The sequence below is a fragment of the Melospiza melodia genome, chromosome 4 (genome assembly GCF_035770615.1).
Source record: "Melospiza melodia melodia isolate bMelMel2 chromosome 4, bMelMel2.pri, whole genome shotgun sequence".
Lineage (NCBI taxonomy): Eukaryota > Metazoa > Chordata > Aves > Passeriformes > Passerellidae > Melospiza > Melospiza melodia.
This window is the reverse complement of record NC_086197.1, coordinates 93,173,455-93,187,729: the sequence shown is the minus strand read 5'-3', so window position 1 is coordinate 93,187,729 and position 14,275 is coordinate 93,173,455. Positions and strand designations below refer to the sequence as shown.

Below are 14,275 nucleotides of genomic sequence, written 5' to 3'. Positions count from 1 at the left end.
CTAAAAGAAGCTTTCTGAAAGTACTGTGAACAATTTTCATATATATTTAACAAGTTCTTTTTCAGTTTTTTAGGCACAGATTGTAAATCTTGATTGTATGTTTATCTTCTGTCAAGGCACAAGAAAAATACTATTTGTTTTTGGGTTTTTTTATATTACCATAAATAAGTGCATGTAGGAAACTCAGCTCCTGAAAGCTGTCTCACATCTAAATTAATCAGAACACAATTATCTTTCAGTAACTGGAGATATTTTTCATCTTCCTATGAAACTAGTTAACAATGATAAAAAACTAACTGGAGTTATGTATCATATATTTATCAATACAAATTATATTCTGATAAGTGTTCTTTCAGTCATTAGTTCTCTACTAGACAGGTATGAATCCTAGCACTTCAACTTTTGCCTGCTATTAAAAATGTCTCTCCAAGTAATTAAAAAAATTGCTTTCAGCTAAATATGTGTTTTGCAGAAGGTGCATACTTTAGGCACACTTCTTTTGGCGCTTTTTTTTTTTTTTTTAATAGAGCACATACACAGAAATTTTTCTGTTTTGAGAGTTTTACTTTATAAAATATCCATAGCTTCAGAAAACTAATTTTGTAAAAGACATTTACTGTTTTCCATAGGGAATGAATGAGCAAAAAACTTTGCTTTAAAAAACTTTATCAACAGTGACAAGCCATAGTGTCCCAGACAAAGTTTGCAACTGTGAACTGTGGGCTCAGGTCTTACATTTATGAATATACATTATAGCAGAGCTCATTTTCATAAGTACTGTGTATTTTCAATATAAATATACAGTACAGAGGGAACACAATTCAATCCTAATATTCATGAAGAAAGCAGGCATAATTATATGCTAAATATTTTAACAAAGACAAATTGATTGTTAAGGTTTTATTTTTCCACTCTCAGCTCTTGAGAAATCTCCCTTCTGTAATTACTGAAAAGTAAAACAATCTGACTGAGGGCCAAACTATATTGGCCAAGCAAAGATGGGAAGGCTGAGCTTTCTTGAAGGCAGCAAGCAGTGCTTATATTGCAGTTGCTTATGATATTCCTGTAACAGGCCTGATCCTGCACTGCTGAGATCAAAGGATGTTTTCACTTCACTTTATTGAAAAAAGTTTTATGTAGAAAAATAAGAGCTCCTTCTACAGTTCTGTTAGTTTGGTCCAAACCTGTAAACAAACATCTGAATAAACAGACACATTTAGGCTTGACTGAATAATTTTTTCTTTTAAGTAAGCCACACATGATGATGAAGAACAAAGTAAAACTTGACCATAAAAATGATAAAAACCTTTTTTAGTGAAGCCCCCTGTTAGGAAAAGGAGGTAAAATGTTCTTATGTAGTTCTCATTGATCTTGTGGGTTTTCTGCAGTCATAAACTTCAGAATATATTGAACATATTGATTAATTTAATAAATTATGTTCCTTAAAAGCCAAAGCTGTAAATAATAATATCCATTAAAATAAGAATTAATTAGAAGAATGAATAACAGCATTGCCTGATTTTTATGAGCTATGTCTATCTACTTAATGTAGAAAATAATTGTATTCAAACTGGAAAAGAAACTTTGTTTTACCTCAGCCATTTTATTATTTTCTAGTGTTTAATAAGTCTTTTTCTTCCCTCTCTGGCCCCATTTGTGCTCAAAGATGTCTTTATTTAGAAAGACTTTCAGCTGAGAAGCAAGAAATGTGAGTGAACTGCTTTACTATGCTACTGTTCTTACTATTTCAGAGCTGCAAGAAACCAAGACCTCTGAGTATCACAGGATATCCCACAGCCCCCTGGATTACAGGATATTATTGATGGATGAGGATCAGGATCGGATCTATGTGGGGAGTAAAGATCATATTCTGTCTCTGAATATTAACAACATAAGCCAAGACCCCCTCAGCGTAAGTTCAAGTTTTATTCTGAGAATCTGAGGTTGCTTTATTCCATGTCTTTATTTTTAAGACAAAAAACATAGCATTTGATCATTTTACACAGAAGTCCATGCCCACACCTTATTGAATTTTTAGTCCTTGTTTTATGCATTACATGTTTTATCTGCCTTACAATGCAGATGAAGCTATACACTGTTCAAAAACTGTTTAAAACTGACCTTTTTACTCATTTTGAAGCAATATTCTGCTTGGCCTGGCATTACAAGGAAAATCTGTGTGTTTTGACCCTTTCCACCTCTCTCCAATATAAGATGGTTTGGAGATGCACTTTGAGAAGAATCCCCAAGGAAGAATAAGATACACACTATCATTCTCAGGCCATACGGAAAAAAAGCAAGGACAGAGTTGTCCTTAATCTTATGCATTTTTGATGTTTTGTGCTCTGACCCTAATCACTGAACTACTTTCCAATCTCCTGTTATGTCTGTGTCAGCCTTTGCTCTTCAGTTGGGTAGCTGAGACATTCTTTGGGTTTGGTTGTTTTATTTGGGTTTTTGGGCACAGTGACACCCCCTGTTTTCTGGCTTCTCTCACTTACTGAGATGGTCTTTTCCAAGGACTTTGTGTTCCCTCACCAAACAGTAGAAGGCAGCTCTGTGTGAAAATAATATTATCAAATGCTTACAGATTCCTCTCTTGTCTCCAAAGCCAGCTGAAATTCAGCCTCTCTGCTTTTGAGATGGGTGACCTGCAGAAGTTCTTGTGTGCCCAGAAGCCTGGCTGTTGAGCCTGTCTACAGACTTTGTCTTCCTGTTTTAGACTGTCAGAGCTGCTACCCTGCCTGAAGGTGTACCATAAAAGCCTTGTTCCACCAAAGCCATCCAGCCCTTTAATCTGAGGGCTTTATTACTGTACCTCAGAAGGGCTGAGGGGCAGCAATACCTGGCTTGCAGCTGGGAGGATAAATGCCTTCCTTAAGAGACAAGGCTTTTAATGTGTCAGGGGAGAGAGAGGGGCCCGGCCAGAGAGTGATTGAGCACAGTTAAATTAGGCTTTGCTCTGAATCACCCTCTGGACATGCCTGTCCACCTGAATTGATTGTTGAGGGAGCCCAGGGAGGCTCATTCTAACTTACACATTTAAATTAAATGCCTCTGGTTCTACGGTGTGAATGCATCCTTCCCTCCTCCTAATGGTACCCAGATCTCCCTCTGAAATGGGGCTGCCTTCTAGGGTCTGAAATACCTTCTGTGACCTTTTTGCTAATTTCCAACTCACAGTGAGCCAGCCTCCCTGGTCTGGCAGGAGCTGTGCCCCAGCATGGCACTCCCCCTCCTGTCCTTGGCACGTTGGGTTTAATCCTGTGCTGAGTTTGATTAGATAGGAGGGCCTCTGTTACATGAAATATTTTCTACAGTATAAAGCTGTGAGGCATTTCAACAGCTTATGTAGGCCTGGAGAATAAAGAATAAAAAAATCAACAGAAAGGAAAAACACACAAGGCTTTCTGGCAGTGAATGTGATCACCCAGTATTGGGCTCAGAATGACTCTCTGCAATTCCACACGGTCTTTCCATTTGTTTATTTAACAACAGATTCACTTTGCTGATCTTATAGATCTGTAGAAATGCCATATGCATATGCATTCAAATCCATAATTCTACATATATATATGTACATATATACACATAGATCTTTTAATGATATTGTTTATGTTATCTTGAGGCTAAATGTTATCAGGCTCTGTCATGTACAAGATTTCTGGGGATAAATTTGTAATGGATGTCTTTCCTATTTCAAAAACAAAATAATTAAGGGAAGAAGCTCAAAATATTTACAGTTTGAGATAAACAGATAAGCATTCAGACACTGAAGTATATATTGAAAATCCTTCTGAAAGAAATCAATGTGAAATCTTGAGATTCCAGGTAGGTTTTGTCATAATCTAGCCAAAATTTAATAATTTCTACAAGTACAGTAAAAGTAAAAAAGTAAAGAAAGATGGGCAGTAATTTAGGCAATAGAGGTGAAAAAGCTCTCTTATTTAGAAAAAAAAAACCCTAAATTGATTAATTTGCATTAAAAATTTTTAATAAACTTAATATATATCCTGGCCCTTGATTTTGTTTATTGCATGGTAAGACAAAGATAGTTTTATTTATCAACATAAATCCTTTTTTTCTTTATAATCAAAGTAGAAATTATATCTAAATATTAATCTATTAATGTATGTTAGGCAGTGAAATTAGTTTTTTTAATTATGTAATAAATATATTGCTTGAACAATACTTCTTTCCTTACAGATTTTCTGGCCAGCATCAGCAAACAAGGTTGAAGAGTGTAAAATGGCTGGCAAGGATCCTACAGTAAGTTGTAATCCACATGCACTCATACACACAAATTAGGTATTTGGCAATAAAGTAAGAGCACCTTGAGTGCAGCCAAAACAAAATGAGAGAGGTGTTTGATTTTCTTTTGAAATGCTTTGCAAGCCAATCTATAAAGTGAAATTCTGGAAAATCAGGTAATGTAAACAGAGTGCACCTCCAGTCTGACAGATGGGACAAGATACGCAGTGTCCATTTCCTCCCTTTTTTGGTTGTTGCTAATCAAACTAGTAATAGTACTTTTCCAGGTGTGTTCTGGGGTGGTGCTGCACTGTTTGCTGAGCTGTTCTTTGCGGTGTGGAAGTTCTGTGGCTGGCTGCACTCCCCAGGAGCACACTCTGAGGGTCGGTGGTACCCGCTGCCTGCAGTCTGGAAACGCCAGTTGTGCGCCAGCATTCAGATTACATTGTATGGTGCTGGCTCCTGCTGAACCAAAAATGTGAATGCCTTTAAAAGTAAATAAACCAGTGCAGTCTGCTAAACAAGGATTAACTCTACTGATTTTCATGAAGATGACTGATGGCACAGTTTCCAGCCCTGTGCTCATAAAACATGTGCAGTTCACAGTGTCTTGGATGAGGTTTGGATGGTTGAATATGAAAGCAGTCCTGGGATCTGGGTAAGAAAATTTATTCATTAAAAAATCTGTTTTCAACCTAAAAAGCATTAACACTTGATCACAATAAAAAATGAAAGAGTAAGAAAAAAAAGGGAAGGGGAAAAAAAATGTAAATCCAGTACTGTGAACTGTGTGGCCCTTAACATTCTGGTTTAATTTTCATGCTGATTTGAAGATGTCACTGTAGGTCTTCCATACAAAGCAACAATTGACTGCAAACCTCAGTTTAAAGTTTCGGAAATAAATTGTTTATACAAATAGCAAAATCTGATATTTGGACTTGCTTTCTTTTTAATAATCTCCATTTATGTTGAACAAATCAGGAGGAAAAAAGGAATGTGTTTTTTCTTAAGACACAGAGGTGTCCTTAGGGAAACTTACCAAGGTTACGCCTTGGTTTCCTGTAGAGGTCCTGCTTCTTCTCATGCAGGAGAAATATGTGAATGAAAATTGTTTTGCTCTGTGGAAGTGGGAGCACTGTGTGGGCTCTATAACTCATCTGTGGTGCTCAATCAGAGAGAGCCCAGTTCCCAGAGCAGGCAAATTGACGTGAAAAGAAACAGCTGTCCAGGTCCAGAGACCAACAACCTCAGTAGAGCTGTTTTCATAATGCTATTAAAATTCTATGTCATGTTCTCTAGAGTTCCCAACATCTCCTAACACTTGCCCCTGTGGAGTGACTGTTCCCTGTGTTTCCTGCAGCACGGATGTGGGAACTTCGTGCGGGTGATCCAGTCCTACAACCGCACCCACCTGTACGTCTGCGGCAGCGGCGCCTTCAGCCCCGTCTGCGTCTACGTCAACAGGGGACGCAGGTCTGAGGTAACCCTCCTCTCATTCTGGCCACTCACTTCGTGGTCCACCCTAGTGGTGTGAAGCAAAATCTCAAAGTTTTGAAAGTGCAAGAATCAGTGGTCCCAGTAGGGTCCTTCACCGATGTTAAATAGCGAAAGAGCAAAAGTCCGTAGTTTTGTGACCTGATGCCAGCTAGAAGCAAAGCCATGATCAAAATCCATGCCTCAAATATGATGGTTGTCCAAAATATGATATATTTGTCCAATATATGGACAATATTTGTCCTATAGATACATATATATGTCCTATATATGATGGTTGTCCACATTCATAGCAAATGCTGTGATGTATTTGATAGTACTTTTTATTTGACATTGTCTGGTGAATTCATTCCTACCATTTGCTGAAAAAATGCCCAAGAAATACTTGAAAGGAAATAGCCAGTTAGATGAAAAGTAAAATACAAACTTCACTTTTTATAACTTCCATGTGTTACTGGTTTCTTGGAGAAACCCTTAATTTGGCTGGCTATTCAGGTTAGGTTTGCTGGAATTCAGCTTAACACCATCTAGATGCAATCCCAGTACAGGAACTTTATTTACTGCACAAGTTTTGCCCCACTAGATGGTACCCAGATGAAGTTGGTAAGTTTCTCTTCACTGTAAGATCTTACGTTTTCTAGATAGGTCTCCAATTTTTCTATATTCAGTTTCACTGAGTGTATTTTCAGTATAAGTACCAGATGTTTCAGAAGTATATGGTCCAAGTTTTCTGATTTGAAAGTGAGATGTTTGTTTATCTGCAAATGTAATAGGCAATAAATTAAGCAACCAGAAAGAAAGAGAAAGGCACTTAAGCAGGAGGCAGCACCTCAGTAGCTTTTGGGTCAGATTCATGTCTGCAGGCACAGGGGTGTGCAGTATAATTTCCAGAACAACGTGGAAGCAGATGTGTTGGGAAGGAAGATCAGAGGGTGCTGCCTGGAGCTGTGCCATGTGAGGGCAGCTTTAAAAGCTGGGCTGGCTTCTCGGGAAGACACTGAGAAATTCATCACTGATTTAATTGGGAGTGGGATGGGAATTCTGGCTGAGCCCCAAGATTGCTGCAGAGGGTGCCAGGGAGGTGATTATTCAATGTTCTTCCAGGTCAGTTTGCATGGTATGATCTCAGTGACTTTTGGTAGGTCCCTACCTGGCTCCAGCTTCCTTAACAGAGTGTGCACTCACAATCACTGCACTTTCAGTCCTACTAAATTATCTAAAAGTAGAGATTATAGGCCTGGATTTAAAAGAAGAAGCAAGCAGAACTAAGTAAATCCATTCTTCTGGTTTAAAAATTCTGCATTGACTTATTTTGATGTATTATGAAACAGGGATCACCTTTCCCCGGCATTATTCTATTTCTTGAAAAATCATTTAAAACATGAGCGATGATCTCATTTGTCTTTAATCAATGTAATACTCTTTATCATCTTAAGTACTGGCGTTGCAGGCCAGAGAAGTTTGAATCTCATTATTTTAGACTGTTTGTAAATGAGATTGGGACAGAGGGGAGGGCAGGAAATGACATCTCCAGATGATGCAAGATGTTAAATTTCTTAAATGAAAAGTAAAGATACATGACTTGGAAAAGCAGAAGCAGCTTCACTTAGGCTGTCTGTAGAGCTGCATGCCTATGATCAATTGATTAAATAAACTGCTGTTTCAGACGTCTGGAGTCTGTGAGACACTTGACTGTAGGCACTTCATGCTCAAAGCCATCACTGTGCAGGCCAACAATAGCATAACAGTTTAAACCCAAGAATTTCCTTCTGAACTCTTTGCATATATCTGTGCATGACTAATTGATAGAGCAGTATGAGGAACTATGCAATGCTGATGGGACTAGTGAAAATTCATTTTTTCCTCTGCTTGTATCATTTTGCTTTCAATGTGGTACAGTTTTCAATGCACGAAAGGTTGTTTTTGCACGTGCAAAATGAATATTTTAGAAAGCACATCTGTTTTTCTCTAGAAGCTGCAAAGCCTGACAGAGTCATATCCAACAATCATAAGAACTGGGCCTGTTTTGCTCTTCTGTCTCCAGGATCCCACATAAGCTCACAAAAAATGGGGGTTTCATTGATGAGGCAAAATTTTGCCCTTTTCCCTGAAACAGAGGTTATAAAACAATTAATTTTCTTCTTTGGCACACTTAATACTTTGGTCTTCGATAATTACTCCCTTAGTTACCCAAATATATTCTAATGTCAAAGTAAATGCAAACAGAAGGAAGTATAATCCCTAAGTGAAATAATTATAGACTAAATAGTAGTTTAATATATATGAAAATCAAGTGTAATCCTGGAGCTAGTTTAGTAGAGGAGTAATGGGCATTTTGAATTGGTAAATAGTGGTTTAATATAGTAAACATGGATTAGAATCAAGCTGCATATAATCTAGAAGTGAAAAAAAACAACAAAGAAACCACCCAAGATCACATTAGAAACTTCATACTTATGCTTTGACAATGTTTAGAGAGCTTATTACTGAAACAATAGATAATATCTCTGAGATTAAATTAGGCAAAACAGAAGAGGGGGGAAAGAGAGGGAACAAGTATATGAAAACTTCCTGCTGCAGCTGTGCACTTGAACTTGGTGTAATCTTCAGTTTGCTGGTGCCAAATGGCTGCTGAGGGACTTGTGTGGCATCCCCACTCCCCTGTGATCTACATTAACTGTTAAAGCGAATATCAGGAGTTGCTGGCCCTTCTCAAATAACTAATTGTTGGCATCTACCTCACAGAAGCCTTTCTTTGGAATTTTTGTCAGCTACATTTTACTTTTGAAATGTTTAAGTTTGGTTATTTGTTATTGTCGGGGTTTTTTTCTTGCAATTGTGTCTTTTGGCCTTTTATTGAAGATTGGAAGTTTGTTGTAGGGGCTTAAGAACAAGCTGTTTGGTATACAGTGTGGGGTAGTCAGTGTGTGTTGGGTCAGCTTATATCTGCCATTACTGACTGCAGTTTTTAAGGAATGACCTTGGGCCTGAGTAATTTCTTGCTGAGCACACTGTGCTCGTATTGCTGGGAACCAAAAAGTGAAGAGTTGCACCAAAATAGGCAGATTTTCTAAAGGTATTCAGATTGTTTGTGTTTTAAGATGTAGTCCAAATTGCTTCTTCTTTGCTAAATGTTCATAAAGTACATAACATATCAAAAAAATCCCTGTACCATGATTTCTTAAAAAAAGAAATAGGATATTTCAGGCTATGGTAAGAGATATAGATAAATCATCTATCACTGTGGATTTGGAGCTCTACACATAATCCAAGAGATGGTATTAAGGAAAATAAGTGTCGTTTGGGAGATTTTTGGAGGTCTGATAACTCAGTAAGGACCAAATGATTTATGCTATTACCTAATAACAGTTGTCATAAGAGATTTTTATTTTACATGTATTATTATTTTAGTAGCTTTATTACAATGTCCTAGACAGTTATAAGTACACCAATATATTCAGAAAATAAATGATAAATAACTTCAAAACCACAGAAGCAATCTCCACAGATATTATTGCAGAGATCAGTCAACCTATCCTTAACAGAGACAGAGGGAACTTTTTTTGATTCAGTGTCTTGAATTTATAACAAGAGTCTTGATAATAACCATGTGTCAGTGTTATCTAACAAGATGATGGAATTCTGAATAGAAGAGTTAAACTACCAATAGTACAGTGGAAGTGCCCAGTAGAGCACTGTTAATAGAGCATTGCTAATGCTGTGAACAGCCAGGCATAAAAACCAGCTTAGATCTAATGGTTTCTGACATGAGAAGTGACACGCAAATCTGCTTTGCAGGAACAAATCTTCAAGATTGACTCCAAGTGTGAATCAGGAAAGGGACGCTGCTCTTTCAACCCTAACGTGAACACGGTGTCTGTTATGATCAGTAAGTAAAGACACCCCAGGCTGCTGGGGTCTGAAGCCATGAGGGCATGTGGAGGGTGAGCTGATGGAATGCCCCAGGGGAGCTGGACACAGAGTTTTTGAAGGAGCAGAGCCTTTTGTCTGGCCGATGGGCACGAGGGGTGGCTCCATCCGTGTTTCAAGGCCTGTGTGAAGCTTAAGGTGGGTGGACAAATGAAATGCAGGAATAAGTTATTGAAAGGGGGAGAGAGAGACACAGGAAACAAAAGGTTGTCCCTTTTCCAGATTACACATTTTTTCCCAGGAATAGTTTCAGCTTTGCATTACCCTGTCTAGCATTTATATTTGAATGGTTTCTGACCTTGTTCATCCTAGACAGCACTTGTGTCTTATTTAATTACTTTTAAAATCTCAGAGTAGCCAGGGAAAGAAAGACTGAAGACCTCAGATGCTTCATTTTTGTTGTCATCATTGCTGTAGAGCCGACCAACTATTGTAAAGCTTTTCATTCTTCAATTGGCTTTTTACCCAACCCAAATTTTGCCATTTTCTTTCATCTGAAAGGCCAGAAAGTGAAACAATATGCTGTGCTTGTTGCACACCTATGAGAAAATTCGAAGGGGGAGTACACTTTCTGCAGCCTAGGTCATCTGTAAAAGATACTTTTTGTTTTCTTGAACCAGGAAGAGCTGGAAATATATACTCAGTGTAACCCGACCTTTCACATTTGCTCTGTGTTCACACACTTCTAGTGCCAAAGCCCTGATTTTTCATCATGTGTCTGCTCCTTGCTGTATTTATGGCTACGGAGGGAACAGCAATTGCACAGATTTTTGAGACTTTCTTAGTAAATAAAACGTATTGCACACAGGTACTCTGTATTTCACCAAGGTTTACCAGGGAACAATGTGTCATGTTTCTGCCATTCAGCTTCCTCTGAAATCAATTACATCAAGTATGTATTGTGTGAGATATTTCCTTTAAAGTCTTGTAGATCTTAAGGAAAGTGTGATACAGTCTGTCCTACCTGGCCTGTTCAAAATATAAATTGCTTTTGGTTTTTTTTGGGTTTTTTTTTTTGATTCCTGGATATCTGTTTAGTACAAAGGATAAGTATATCTATTCACAGAGATGTGAACTGAACACCTGTAGAGAACAGGTGATTGCTACCTAGACATCTCTCTGAACCTTGGCTGCACTTACAGCTTTATCTCACCAGTGATCTAGGGACAGTGTTTACAGACACTCACTGTGTAAAGAAAATGTTTGTTCAAAGTCAGTGATAGATGAGTCCACTGCTACTCATTGCCATTCTGGCATTATTAAGTGAAGTGACTCTTTCCTTTCCTTGTTCCTTCTGGATTTTATATGAGAACATTAAAGAACATTGTTTCTGAATTATTGTTTGTATAATGAGCTGATTTTTTTCTACAGTAGGTCTATGGCAGCTTTGTTCATCTTAATAGACTTTTCGTTATCTTCCTTGATCTCTGTTATGTGACTAAGGAGACCTTCCCTCCAGTTTGACTTACCTTTCATGGCGTAGTTCATCAACAAAGCTTAAATTATTCCACCAAGGTCAAATTCCTTTTAAAAAGAGTCCCTAGATTGAGTTTTATACTTTGTGTTGCGAAGTCCAGTCACTTCAAAAGCCTTAAGCTCTAGTGAATTTGGCCTCAGTATCCATGCCAGAAACATGAACGTTTTCTGTCTCAGCCCATGTTGTAATGAGGGCACTGAGCCAATGCACTGGCGTCACCTTTGAGCTTTCTGCAGGAGGAATTCCCTCCCATTGCTTCAGAACATAGTAAATACCACCAGACCAACTAACTCTTCCACAACAAAAGAACCCTTTTTAAATATAGATGCAATTTCTTGACCTGGGCATCACCTGCCTAGAATACAGCAGGAAATCTGATTCACCCTTCAGAAGAAAGTGGTGCTATAAAAATAAATTGGAACTTTGTACAGTTTGCCACTGTACAGAGATGCATTTGCATCAAAGCAATGAAAAAAGTGCTTTAAAGCAGCTTGGCAGTACAAGTGTGCAGGATGTATATCTTTCTCCCCACCAGTACTATGAGATATTTATAAAAGCAGACATACTTCATCCATTCAGTAATTCCCCCCAGTAACAAAGTGAAGTGAATTCATTGTGCTGTGCAGACCAAATACTGTGTGGAATTTCAGGATTTTACCAGAAGGAAGTGGAACTGATGGATCTCCCCTGACACGTGATTAGCAAACAGACATCAGGAATGCTTAAGACATAAGTAATACTGTTGATATTTAATAGGATTAAAATTACATAGTGTAGTACTGTTCTGAAGTGTGTATGTATGTGTATATGCACAGGGCTGTACATAACATTTAGTGAGAACCATAAACCTGATCTCTTTCAGCCAATTTGTTTCATAATAAGAATAAAGTTCTGATGGATTGAGGCAAGGAGGCAAATATACAAAATCACTTACAAATTTGCCCAGATCTAACATCATTCTGTCAATACCTGCTCCAGAAGTAAATGCTTCATCAACATGCAGCAAATGCATTGCTTAAATCCCCTGTGTAGGAATCTTGTCATCATGGGGAGAGGTGAGAGCAGAAGAGCGGCTGCTGGATGCCCTGCCAGGGTTCAGTTCAGGCTCCACTTGGCAGCAGAAAAGCAAAGTCTCCAGAGTTTTGATCCTCTCATGAGCTTCTCAATAGTCTTCCATGCTGATTATGAACACACACACGCACACACGAGTATGAAAATAGTCTCAAGTATTTCTGAGCCTGTGACTCTTGCCAGCTTGACCACACTCACTGAGTAGTCCAGGAGCACAGACAAAAACATCAATCAAGGGACCCAGCTGTACTGGAATGTGTTCAGACACCACTCCTACTCTGAGAGTTAGAGTTTATTTTAGTTACTGTTTTCTACTCTGGGGTTTCATTGTCATTAGTCAGTGGAAATTGCTTGGTTATTCACAGAGTAGAAAATGATAGTATATGTAATTATAATTGTGGTTATATATACATATGTTTGTGCACACACACAGACTGACACAAACACAGATAGAGATCCTGACTGATGGGCTGAGTTTTAAGCCCTGCACAGGGAGCAGAAGCTCATAGTTAATGTAGGAGTTTCATGTCTCCTTCTGCTCAAGCATAATGACCTTATACTTAGAACCAAGTACGCAACAGGGACAGCTGTTGCTCCACATTACTCTGGGTAAAGTTCAGTGATGTGATTGTCTGGCTTCTGCAATACTGAAGGCAGCTTGAGGCTGCCTGGGGCAGCCATAGCAATGCTGCTGGTAAAAATTGGCACTGGTCCGCTGACTGTAATAGATGTTGTGCCAGTTTGCAGCAGCAATAAATTCAACCCAGTCACTTCAACTACTTTTGTAACCAAAAAAAAATAAAAATTCTTTGAAGTGCATACTTAATATATTGAATGTGATACTTTTTGGTATCACTGGCCTTATTCTCCAGTGGTCCTTAGCAGTGCAAATAGGGCAACTAAACTTTCTATCAAGAATGGTTTCCCATGTATGCAATTCTGCTGTGGCATTTAATGGTACAGTTCCATAAAGTCTCTAAGAAAAATCCAATTACTCTCATTCATTCTAGCTTGAGTCTTTGTAAATCAGAGAAAACCTCATTCCCATGACCCACTATTTATCTGTATAGACTCCTGTGTAAATAAAGAGCTGATGAATTTAAAATAAACTTTTTTTTTCCCAAAAACCATAACACTTCTCCCTCCATTTCAATTCTTTGCAGATGAAGAACTTTTTTCAGGAATGTATATTGATTTCATGGGGACAGATGCAGCCATTTTTCGCAGTCTGACCAGGAGGAATGCAGTGAGGACAGACCAGCACAACTCCAAGTGGCTGAGTGGTGAGATGCCTTTAATTTACCAGAGTTTTAATGGGTGTCACAGAGATTCTGCTTTCCTTTGCTTAAAACAAAGACCTTATCTTTTAAAGAGCTTGTCGCTGAACTTAATTTATGAAGAAGAACCATGACGAAATGTGTGTAAATACAAACTGTAGACAATGCACAGATGTAGAGGGATCCCTGCATGAACCAAACTCCTAAGCTACCCTGCCTGAGGGCCTTTTTTGCATTAAGGCTGAACCAAGCTCTTTGAGGGCAAGTGTATGAAAACCTTTCCAATGGCAATTGAGGGCAGTCTGATTTCTAGAAAAGTGTCTTCACCTCTAATGAATCAGATATTGCCTTAAATCAGTGTTTGATTCTAAGCCACCAGCTTCAGTTAATTCAAGGTGATCCATCTCTGCACAGAAGATTCATCACCACTTGCAGTCAAAACGTGTGCAGAAGAGTGTCCCACTATCAGAGAACTCAATGTGGATCATTGTCACTTATTTCAGTGGTGAGGAATTGGATATCTAAACACAGTAGAAAAACTCATTTCTGAGTGAAATCAAATAACTCTGATTCACTGATATCACTGTGAAAATTCTCCCTGTCTTTACTGGTAAGAAGACTCCTTCCAATGAAACTAATTTCAATTAAAGTAATAGTCACCCCTCTGAGCAGAGGTAGGTGTGAAAGGTTATAAAACAACTAACACAGCAGTTACAGATTTAAAAAGCCTTCAGGTATGTTGAAGTAAAGTTACTGTTGTTTTGTCTTGATATTT

The 14,275-nt window shown here is 38.3% G+C and overlaps 1 protein-coding gene across 2 annotated transcripts in view; it reads left to right on the top strand.

The window, feature by feature from the left end:
- SEMA3C (semaphorin 3C) overlaps positions 1-14,275 on the top strand; it is a 116,512-nt gene that overhangs the window by 64,070 nt on the left and 38,167 nt on the right. For both annotated transcript variants that reach the window (XM_063155615.1, XM_063155616.1), the window contains 5 exons: positions 1,752-1,912; positions 4,207-4,269; positions 5,612-5,731; positions 9,544-9,634; positions 13,387-13,506. In XM_063155615.1, the coding sequence (XP_063011685.1) occupies positions 1,752-1,912; positions 4,207-4,269; positions 5,612-5,731; positions 9,544-9,634; positions 13,387-13,506 (555 nt within the window). The remainder of the gene's footprint in view (positions 1-1,751; positions 1,913-4,206; positions 4,270-5,611; positions 5,732-9,543; positions 9,635-13,386; positions 13,507-14,275) is intronic.